At 43.9% G+C, this 11579-nt stretch overlaps 1 protein-coding gene across 1 annotated transcript; it reads left to right on the top strand.

The window, feature by feature from the left end:
* The first annotated feature begins 536 nt into the window (after window positions 1-536).
* Window positions 537-7667, top strand: LOC125152576 (cytochrome P450 2B11-like). The gene is given in 10 exon segments (XM_047834656.1): window positions 537-735; window positions 1261-1410; window positions 1500-1652; window positions 2279-2384; window positions 2421-2436; window positions 2841-3005; window positions 3928-4069; window positions 5266-5450; window positions 7444-7585; window positions 7651-7667. Coding segments are annotated over 10 exon segments (1275 nt in total).
* The last annotated feature ends 3912 nt before the right edge of the window (window positions 7668-11579 follow it).

Raw genomic sequence — 11579 nt, 5'->3', positions numbered from 1 at the left:
AATGAATGGTTAAATCAGGCAGCCTCAAACCCACCCAACATGGAGCTAGGCTTCCCCCATCAGACCTTATCTTTTTCTTCATTTCTCATTCTCTTCTGAGGCCCATAGCAAATCCTCTTTCCAGTGATCTCAGGATGCCTCAGTCCGGTCTTCTAGCGATTTCCAATCCCTCATGATGCAATGCCACCCTCTAGGAAAATCAGCCAAGAGCCACCCTTGCAGTAGACCATCCTACACCAGGCTCTGCCAGCTGGCACCACTGCCCTTCCCTCAAGAAGATACCCCAGGTTCAAGGGCATTGCCTGCTAAGATACCTCCGGCCAGCCAGGGGCCAATGGGAAGCCAGTTTGGGGATCCAGTAGAGAGGCTAAACTTTCTGGCCTCTGCAGCACCTGCCATCTTTGGGTTTGCTGATGCCACTGGGGAGTTACCAAGAGCTGTGCTAAAGTAGATTTTTGGCACATCCGCCCCGACGATCACAGAAAAGAGAAGGTGACACACAACAGAGCAGCCTACTTTTTAAGAGGGACAGCAGGATGGAAGGAAGACATAGGCGGGACCATGGCAGTCACAGCCCCTTGCTGCTCTGGGGTCACCCGGCTTCTCGGAGTCAAGTCCCTCCGGGACTGTGGCCTCTGCCCTTCCTGGGGAACTTTTTGCAAATAAACCCCAAGAGCTTTCTCAAGTCCTTCCAGGCGGTGAGATGGGATGGGGAAAGCAGGTGGAATGCAAGAGGTGGGTGGACAGGAGACAGCTCACAGGCAGGAAGGCACTTGAGGGTCAAACTGTGGGGGGACTTCGCAGGCCAGCTTGGGGACTGACTTCTCCCAGCTGGGATCGGGCCCATGAGAGAAACTTCTGGAATTCTTATAAGAAGGAATGCAGGGAAGGTAAACCGGAGAGAGAAACTCCTGATAGACACGAGGCTTTGAGCTCTGGTTCTGCTGGGGTGGGAAGGGAGAGGTACTAGAGCTTATGTGTGAGGATTCTCTGTAATTTTTAAAATTCAAACCTGGGAGAGTTCTTGTAAAATCTGAAAGAGGGGGACATTTGGGGCAAGGGCACATGAGCGAGGCTTGGAGGAGACCACAGCATTCAAGTGTCCATGCTTCCCTGATAAGGATGCAGTGGGGAGGGAGTAGTGGTGGTTAGGTTAGGCTGGCACATGTGATCCAGGTGTGAGGGTGGAGACTCTTTCCTCACTCTTCTCTGGAGTGAGAGAGTGAGATCTGCACCCTGCCCCCACAGCTGCGGGTGAAGTACTGGATGCCCTCACCATCTACCTGGGACCACGGCCAGTCATCAACCTGTGTGGGTACAAGGCAGTGAGGGAGGCCCTGGTGGGTCAGGCTGAGGCTTTCCCTGGCTGAGGGCACATCGCCATCATTGATCCCATCCTCAGGGGAAGAGGTGAGTGGGGCATAGGGGTGGGTTTGGGGAAAAGAGGTGGGGACATCCCATGTGTCCTCCCAATCTTCCATCCATGACCCACCAATCAGGTATGATCTTCGCTAATGGAAAGTCTTAAAAGGCCCTTCAACAAATCTCTCAGGTCACCATGAGGGACTTTGGGATGGGGAAGCGGAGCATTGAGAAACGAAACCAGGATGAGGCTCAATGTCTGGTGGAGGAACTGAGGAAATCCCAGGGTGAGCCCTGGGGACTTCTCAGGAGTTGGAGGGGCAGGCAGAGGGTGGGACAGAGAGATCCAGAGACAGAGAGATGAAGAGACAAGTTCAGGGAAAGGGAGAAGGAGATCGAAAAAGAGAAAAATAATGAGGAAAACAGGGAAGGAGACAGAGAGGTGGAGAAAGCAGACAGAGAAAGCAAGACAGAGGAAAAACCCAGGATACCGACAAAGATCAATCCAGAAGTAGAAACTATAAGGAAAAGACTTAGAAAGAAAAAGGTAAGGAGAGAAATAGAGTCAGGGGAAACAAAGACTGACAGTGAGGCCAAGGACAGGGCCACAAAGACAGACGGGACACAGAAGGAGAGAGAACAGAGTAGAAGGGGCTGATTCTCAAAGACTCAAACACAAGACCAGACAAAGACACAGGTGCACCAAGAAGGTCACACCAAGACAGAGCCCAAGAAAACCATGAGACACAAAGTGCAAAATGCCCAGAAAGAGGTGTGATAAGAGACATAGTGAAAGCCAGGCTGGCCAAGAGAAAGAGAAAGAAACCAACCAAGCTAAGAAGGCACCAGCCAGGTCAGAGCCTTCCAGAAGGACAATGCAGTCCTCCACCCACCGCCCACCCCCATCACCCTGTGACCTATCTGGATCCCACTTTCCTCTTTCACTCCACCATGGCCAACATCATCTGTACCATCATCTTTGGCCAGTACTTTCAGTACCAGGACCCCAGAATCTTAAGGCTGCTACATTGAATGAATGATCTCTCCACTTTTGCCAGCTCTTTCTACAACCAGGTGAGGCCAAAGTTTCCATGGTGGACCAGGAATTGGGATGGGTGGAACTTGGGAAGGGATCAGATGTTTTTTCTCCTAACACTGAGGCAAGAAGGCATCGAGATCGGTTTTCTGTGCACACACTTACCCTCTACACCCTTCTAAGTGAGGCAATGAGTCCAACTGGAGGTATGAATCAGGCCTCAGGAGAGGGTGGCCTGTGAGGGAAATCCCAGCAGAGGTAACAACGCACTTGTTCACGTGCCACTATTTGTATGAGTGCTCAACTGGGAGGCACATTCCCGAAGGCTACGGGATGAATTAAGCCTGTCAGATATTGCTGTGCTGTGCAGGTACAGCCTCAACCCTTGTAGCACCAGCCCAGAGAGAACAGATTCTGGGAACTCCTTGCTTCTTCCCTGGAGATGTTTGAACTCCTTTCCGGCATCCTGAAACACTTTCCTGGTACCCACACTCAAGTGTATAACAAAATTCAAGAAATGGAAGATTTTGTCCCTGAAAACATCAAGAGGCTGGACCCCAGGGCCCCGCAAGACTTCATTAATTCCTTCCTGGTTCACATGGACAAGGCAAGGGTGAGCTGGATGGGAGGCAGGTGGGAAAGAGAGTGATGGGCACATTACTGACATTGAGCTAATATGTTTGGATATGATGTATGCATTGTTTAAATGCTGAACTACTTCCCTCTGTGTTGGTAAGAAAGCCACTAGTCCATCCCCCTTCGCACCCCCTATTCCCTCCTCAGCTTCCCTAGGCTCTCCTGGAATTCCTGTTATGAGATAGCAACTGCCCCTGCAGGAGGTCTTCAAGACCCTTCTCCACCTTCTCCCATTCTGATTGGTTGGAAGCCCCTGTCTGTTCTGATTGGTCGGAAGTTCATGTCTGTTCTGATTGGCCAGACCCCCCTGTCTGTTCTAATTGGTTGGAGGCCCGTGTCTGCTCCATTGGCCAGACACCCATGTCTATTCTGATTGGTCGGGGTCCATGTTTTTTCTGATTGGTCAGAAGCCCTGTCTGTTCTGATTGGTCAGGGGCCCACGTCTATTCTGATTGGTTTGGCAAGTGTCATACTGGTTGTTAAACATCTTCAATATCACTCCTGGATGCGCAGCTGCAAGGAAAGCAAAGACACCCAAAGACAGAAAAGATGAAAACCAAAAAATATCAATCCCTAACATATATTGAGTACTTACATACCTAGTATCAAAATAACCCCAGATGATGAACTACATGATAGAGAGGTTAAGTTCCTTATCCAAAGACACCCAACCAGGGAATGGTAGGACTTGAGTTTGAACCTAGGCAGTTTGGTTCCAGAGCCCACACTTTTTGCTACATTTCTGACCTTGGATAGAGAGAAAAGGAAATAAGAAAAAAAGAAAAACTGGTACAGAGTAACAGGGGAGTGGGCGAGAAGAAAAGAAGACCCAGAAGCTGGGTATCTTTGCAAGGGGAGATGTTAAGTAAAGTAATGTCCTTTGTATTCCCCAGGAGTTCCTGAATCCTGAGAGTGAGTTCCACTGTAAGAATCTCGTCTACACAGCGGTCTTACTGTTGTTTGCTGGCACAGAGAGCTCCAGCACCACTCTCTAGTTTGGGATTCTACTCCTTCTTAAGAACCCCGATATTTTAGGTGAACTGGGCTTAGGGTGGTTGAGGGCCAGAAAGGGTGGAGGGTCTTGCAGCCATGCTGGAAGGTGGTCACGTGATGGGTAAGGACATACAACTTCTAGCCTGGTCAGTCCAAAAAATAAAAGATTCACCCCTATGAAGATTGGCAACTTATGATAAAGCTTTGTTGCTAACAAGGCACTTTGAAGTTGACAGAATAATTTAGTTTACAAAATATTTTTCATTCAATTAAGCAACCCATGGTTTGAAAGGTACTTTCGTACTTATGAAGTACATAAGGTGGTTGTAAAATGCTTTCTGGTTAATGAAGCTTGCCCCAGTCACAAAGAGTACTGTTGACAAAGCATTTGCAGTCTAAAACAGCACATGGCTCTTTTTTTTTAACCTCTTAAAAAATTTTTTTTTTATTTGTTATTTTTGAGAGAGACAGAGAGAGACAGAGGGCAAGCAGGGAAGGGGCAGAGAGAGAGGGAGGCACAGAATTGGAAGCAGGCTCCAGGCTCTGAGCTCTCAGGACAGAGCCTGAAGCGGGGCTTGAACCCACAGACTGAGAGATTGTGACTTGAGCTGTAGTCGGCCGCCCAATCGACTGAACCACCCAGGTGCCCCCTTAAAGCACATGGCTCTTGACACAACGCTTTGAGATTGACACTTTGAACTTGACAAAGAACTTGACTCTTTGGAGCAGCTTGCTGATTTACTAATTAAAAAGCCCCTCAATTGTTTCTCATGTTGGTGGTCTGCAGATCAGACTTGGAGAAATTCTCATCTAATCAAATTCCCCTATTTCACAGGTAATCAATTTCAAGGTCAGAGTGGGGAAGTGGCTTATCTAAAAATCACATAGAAAATCACTGGGACAAAAGGATATGACACCAGTTTCAGCCATAATCCATCTTTAGTTAAAAAAAAAAAAGTGGCCAAAGTTTGAATGAATTTCCACCCACCCATCATTACCCAAGTGGTCCCCACTCATAACTAGAGTGGAAACATCAGACAAGAATTCCCTACAACAAGGCCATTGACTTTCTTTCTCCATGCTTTCATTGAGAAGGAAAAATAACATAACACCTTAAGAAAAGTTCACAAGACCCTCCCCCCACAGTCTGTAGGTCATGTTTTGGGTGACTTGGTTGAACCCACTATTACGGTCATTCATTGATGTTACCCACCCTGCCACTCTCATCATTTTTAGAGAAAGTCCGGTGGAGATTGGCAGAGTGATTGGCTCACACCGTCTTCTAGCCCTGGAAGATTTGGCAAAAATACCTTATACAGATGCTGTCATCTGCAAAATTCAGAGATTCAGTGACATCATGCCCCTTGGCATCCCCCGCTCTGTCATCAAGGACACTCACTTCGGGAGATACCATCTGAGACAGGCAGGATCACAGAATCCTGATGCAGTCTTATGATTCATGTCTCTGGTTGTTGGACTATAACGAGAATTTTTATTTCCAGATTTCTGTGGGAAGAAGGGAGATTTTAGAAATGTAGAAATGTCCTCTCTCTTCTGTGCTTTTTTTTTTTTAACTGTATTAGATGTCAGGAAGACTGAAAAAATACCTCTTAAAATATGTTGTACAATAGCTGTCTTTTTTTACAAGCTATTTTGTCATCTCTCCTACTTTCCTCCTTCATGAGAAGACATTCAAAATTTGATGTTTCTCTTTCCACGATTTCTTTAAGTTTATATGAATACATACTGCATATATACACACACAAATATCGGTTCATATTGTATCTATCACTTTGCAGCTTGTGTGTCCAGTGTGCCTGTCTCTTTTCCACCTGTCTTTATGTCATTGCAACGTGTCACTTGTCTTGTGTGTGCGTGTGTGTGTGTATCTTTCTTTTTATAATATAACAACAGTATGCTGTTGATATATTGTCAAGTCAATAGGTATGGTTCTAATAATTTTCTCTGTGGTCGCACATGTTCCCAAGCATAGATATACCTAGGGTTAATATTCATATTATCTAATCACCTAATGGCACTAACCCATGAGAACACAGGCATACCTCATTTTATTGCATGTCGCTCTTTTGTGATTTGCAGAAACCGCGTTTTTATAGATTGAAAGTTGCGGCACCTCTGCATCGAGCAAGTCTCTCGGTGCCACTTTCCCACCAGCATTTGCTTACTTTGTGTCTGTGTGTCATAGTTTGGTAATTCTTGCAATATGTCAAACTTTGTCATTATTATCATATTTGTTATGGTGATCTGTAATGAGTGGCTTTCTGAGATGGAATCTACTCCTGGCGGGCATGCTGGGGAGACTGTTGATATGACAACAAAGGACTTAGAATATCACATAAACTTACATGATAAAGCGGTGGCAGGGTTTGAGAGGACTGATTCCAATTGTGAAAGAAGTTCTACTGTGGGTAAAACGCTATCAAACAGCATCGCATGCTATAGAGAAATCATTTGTGAAAGGAAGAGTCAATCTATGAAGCAAATTTCATTGTTGTCTTATTTTAGGAAGTTGCCACAACCAGGGGTGCCTGGATGGCTCAGTTGGTAGAGCATGTGACTCTTGATCTCAGCATTGTGAGTTCAAGTCCTGCGCTGGGCATGGAGCTTACTTCAGGAAAGAAGGAAGGAAGGAAGGAAGGAAGGAAGGAAAGAAGGAAGGAAGGAAGGGAGAAAGGAAGGAAGGAAGGGATACAGAGTGGGAGGGAGGGAGAAGAAAGAAAGAAAGAAAGAAAGAAAGAAAGAAAGAAAGAAATTGCCATAGCCACCCCAACCTTCAGCAACCACCACCCTGATCCATCAGCAGCCATCAACATTGGGCAAGACCCTTCATCAGCAAGATTAGGACTTGCTGAAATCCCCAAAAATGGTTGGCATTTCTTAGCAAAGTATTTTTAAATTAACTAATTTTAACTATTAAACTTTGTTTCAGACATAATGCTATTGCACACCTAATAGACTATAACATAGTGTAAACATAACTTCTATATACACTGGGAAACAAAAAAATTCATTTGACTCACTTTATCGGGCTACCCATTTCATTGCAGTGGCCTGGAATAACACCTGCAATATTTCCAAGGTATGTCTGTAGATCCTGCCTCTTGTATTTGAGTTGGGTCTTTGGAGGCTTCCAGTGATCCAGATGTGAATCTTTTAGTTGATGCGTTATAGAGAAGTCCAAAGAGATTTGGGGAAGAGGGTAGTCTGTGAGGATAGCTAGAGGGATCGGGACACAACTATTAACCAAATAGGGGAACGTTATTTCAATAGATCAACCACTAACTGTAGAGCCATGAGTGGATGAGGCTTATTATCAACTGTGGATGTACCATAAGTGAGTCAGCCACTCCTTGTTGATACCCACTTGGGTCCTCTTGACTTTGATACCCTCTTAGGGCACAACCCTGTATCCCATCTTGAATTCTGTCCTCCATCATCCATTCCACTTTGAGAAGCCAGAAGCCTTCCACCCTGGCCACCTCCTGGATGCGGAGGACAACTTCAAGAAGCAAGAAGCCTTTGTTCCATTCTCCCTAGGTAAGTTGGGCCCATCCCCATCTGCTCTCCACCTCTCCCTTGTGTGACTTTCTACCTTTGTCCAGCTCCAAACACCGGGTGAACATTTTTGAAAACGATGAGGATTCTGAAGGAAAGAGAAAGCAAGAAATATCCAAGGACAGAGACAGTGTGAGAGGGAAGGAAAAGGAGGGAGCACAATGGGGAAGATAGAGACTAAACTAATGATGGAGATTAGGTGAAAGACAAACACACACACATGCTCACACATGTACAGACAAAGAGCAGACACATGAATGATCCATTATTGAGGACCTGTTATGTGCCAAGAATTGAGAAAGGCATTTGAGCTTTTCTTTCAAAATAAAAATAACTTTATTGTTTTTTCTAATTTGTATCCAACAAGGAAGCAATAAAATTGAAAGTGAAAATCATCTGTAATTCACTACCAAAATCAGGCTTAAAAAAAGTCTAAGTGGCTTTATTAACTGATTTATGAGTTGGGAAGAATCCCATCTAGCAAGTAGAGAGGAGCTCTAAAAAACCAGATGTGTTAATATTACAGAGGATGTCCTTCCACATTTTTTATGAAATACATGCACACACACAAAGGTAGGTGATGGATGGATGGATGGATGGATAGATAGATAGATGATAGATGATAGATAGATAGATAGATAGATAGATAGATAATCCAAATGTTTTATGAAATACATGCACACACACAATGGTAGGTGATGGATGGATGGATAGATAGATAGATAGATAGATGATAGATGATAGATAGATAGATAGATAGATCGATAGATAGATAGATAATCCAAATGTTTTATGAAATACATGCACACACACAATGGTAGGTGATGGATGGATGGATAGATAGATAGATAAATAGGTAGATAAAAGAAAGGTAAAATGAAAAAGAGAACAGTAGGGAAGGGAAAAGAGGAAAATTAGTTGATTTACTTCTTATGAGCCAGTTAAAATCCAAGCCCCAGACTAGAATGAGGCCCAGGAAGGACTTAGGGCATACAAATATAAGGGATATTAACTCTTGTGGTTGTACAAGTGCTTTGATTCACTTATCAAACAGCTCAACTTTTAGCCACTGACTTGGAATTGATCATATGCTAAAATTTTAAATCTCCTTACGTCTATTCTGCACTTATTTATACAGACCCATATTGACACTGATTCACTGATCTGTCTTTTCTAGCGCTACAATACTAGTTGAATTGTTATACCCATATAATATATTCTAATATTTTACAAGGGCTAGTCCCCCTCCATTCCTCTTCTTTCTCAGATAGTTATATGGTTCCTGTAACACATTTTGTTCTTCCAAGCTTAATTTTTTAAAAAAATTTTAACGGTCATTTATTTTTGAGAGAGAGAGACACACAGTGCAAGTTGGGAAGGGGCAGAGAGAGAGGGAGACACAAAATCCAAAGCAGGCTCCAGGCTCTGAGCTGTCAGCACAGAGCCTGATGTGGGGCTCGAACCCACAAACTGCGAGATCATGACCTGAGCTGAAGTTGGACTCTTAACCAACTGAGCCATCCAGGCACCCCATTGTTCTTCCAAGTATACTTTTAAATGATTTTGTCAAGGTCTCAAAAAATCCCACTAGGTTTTTACCAGGATGAATTTAAATTTGCAGATTAATTTAGATAGCTTCGACAACTTTAAAATTTGAGATATCCCCAACAAAAAGGTAATGTGTCCATTGAAGCCACGGTCATACCATTTGCTGGCAAGTGGGACTTTCGTTTTCTTAATTAGGTTTTACATATTTCTTGCTAAGTTTTTTTCTAAGAAACACAGGAGGAGATTGGGGCTATAGTTCAAAGTGCCTCTTTGTCTCACCGAGCTCAGGATGACATAGACATAACTCAGGGTGGGGGGCTTACCCAGCAGACATTTATTTTCCCACAGTTGTGGAGGTTGAAAGTCTAAGATCAGGGTGTCACTATGGGTGGGTTCTCATGAAGCCTCTTCTCCTGGCTTGCAGACAGCTGCCTCCTTGCTGTGTCCTCACAAGGCAGAGAGAGAGAGAGAGAGAGAAAGAGAGAGAGAGAGTTCTGGGCTCTGGTGTCTCTACCTCTCTTTACACGGACACTAATCCCATCATACAGGTCCCACCCCTGTGACCTCATTGAAGAAGAAGACCTCTTCTCCAAATACCATCACACTGGGAGGTAGGGCTTCAACATATGAATTTGGGGGTGTGGTGGGGGGGGGCACAATTCAGGCCGTAGCACTCTTTTAACATAGTATTTAAAATTTTTAAATGTTTATTTATTTTTGAGAGAGAGAGAGAGAGAGAGAGAGCATGAATGGGGGAGAGGCAGAGAGAGAGGAAGACAGAATCTGAAGTAGCTCCAGGTTCTGAGCCATCAGCACAGAGCCTGATGCGGAGCTCAAACCACCAACTGTGAGATCATGACCCGAGCCGAAATGGGATGTTTAATTGACTGAGCCACTCAGGTGCCCCTTAACATAGTATTTTAAATTGTTTTAATTAGTATATCAGAAGTTCAGTGGGCTTTTTGGGGGTCGGATATTTTTGTCAAAACTGGGCAATTTCCTTATATTACTTTTATCTATAATAGTTTCTTTATTTATTCTCTTGGTGTTAACATCTGAAAATAATGATATTTTGACTTAATTTTTTCTTATGTTAAATCATAACATAAGATTTTCCCTGTCATGGGCTAGCACTTACAGAATCATGTTAAGTAATAGTAGTGATAGTGAGAAATCTTGACTATTCTGAACCTTAAGAAGGAATATTTTCTCAGGGAACGTGGGTGGTTCAGTCGGTTAAGCATCTGACTCTTGATCTCAGCTCAGGTCCTGATCTCACAGTTTGTATGTTCAAGCCCCAGGTCAGGTTCTGTGCTGGCAGCACAGAGCCTGCTTGGGAGTCTCTCTGTCTGCCCCTCCCCTGCTCATGTGCACACTCTCTCTCATAAATAAATACATGAGCTTAAAAAAAAAAGAATATTTTCTTTTTCTCTGTTAAGCTTAATGCTGTCTATGACCCTTTCCATATATTTTATGGTTATTCTATTTTTTTTTATGAAATTTATTGACAAATTGGTTTCCATACAACACCCAGTGCTCATCCCAAAAGGTGCCCTCCTCAATACCCATCACCCACCCTCCCCTCCCTCCCACCCTCCATCAACCCTCAGTTCTCGGTTTTTAACAGTCTCTTATGCTTTGGCTATGGTTATTCTATTATATACTCTTCTCAATTTTATTATTTTATTTTTTTAATATGAAATTTATTGTCAAATTGGTTTCCATACAACACCCAGTGCTCATTCCAACAGGTGCCCTTTCCTATGACCCAGCAATAGCACTGCTAGGAATTTACAGGAAGGTAATTCCTGTAAAGGGATACAGGAGTGCTGATGCATAGGGGCACTTGTACCCCAGTGTTTACAGCAGCACTTCCAACAATAGCCAAATTATTTTTCTCAATTTTAAATCAAATTAAGGAAAGACCTTTGCCCCCCTCTATTTTACATCAGATTCTTCATTTTTAAACATTTTGATCAGGATTTGATTTGGGTATTCTTTTGTTTTTTAATATTTTGAGAGAGAGCGCAAGTGGGTAAGGGGCAGAGAGAGATGGAGAGAGAGAATCCAAAGTAGGCTCTGCACCATCAGCACGGAGCCCAATGCAGGGCTTGAACTTACAAACCATGAGATCATGACCTGAGTGGAAATCAAGAGTCAGATGCTTAATTGACTGAGCCACCCAGGTGCCCTTGGTTTGAGTATTCTTAAATATCTTTTTGGCTCCTGTCATGATGGTCAAATTGTTTTTCTCCTTCGATCTGTCTAAAAAATAGTAGGTGTCTTAGTGTTGAATCATGCTGTCCCCTAGAGCTGGAATAAGAGAGGCCCAGGAGGGCAGGGGACTTGACCGAGGCCCTGCAGAAAGTTGTGGCCTATGTTAGGGTGTGTGAGGCTGTGATGAACAACCTGAACATCTTGGCTTAAG

Source organism: Prionailurus viverrinus, chromosome E2, assembly GCF_022837055.1.
Source record: "Prionailurus viverrinus isolate Anna chromosome E2, UM_Priviv_1.0, whole genome shotgun sequence".
NCBI classification, from domain to species: Eukaryota; Metazoa; Chordata; class Mammalia; order Carnivora; family Felidae; genus Prionailurus; species Prionailurus viverrinus.
The sequence above is the reverse complement of the archived record's forward strand: the minus strand, read 5'-3'. Positions and strand labels throughout refer to the sequence as shown.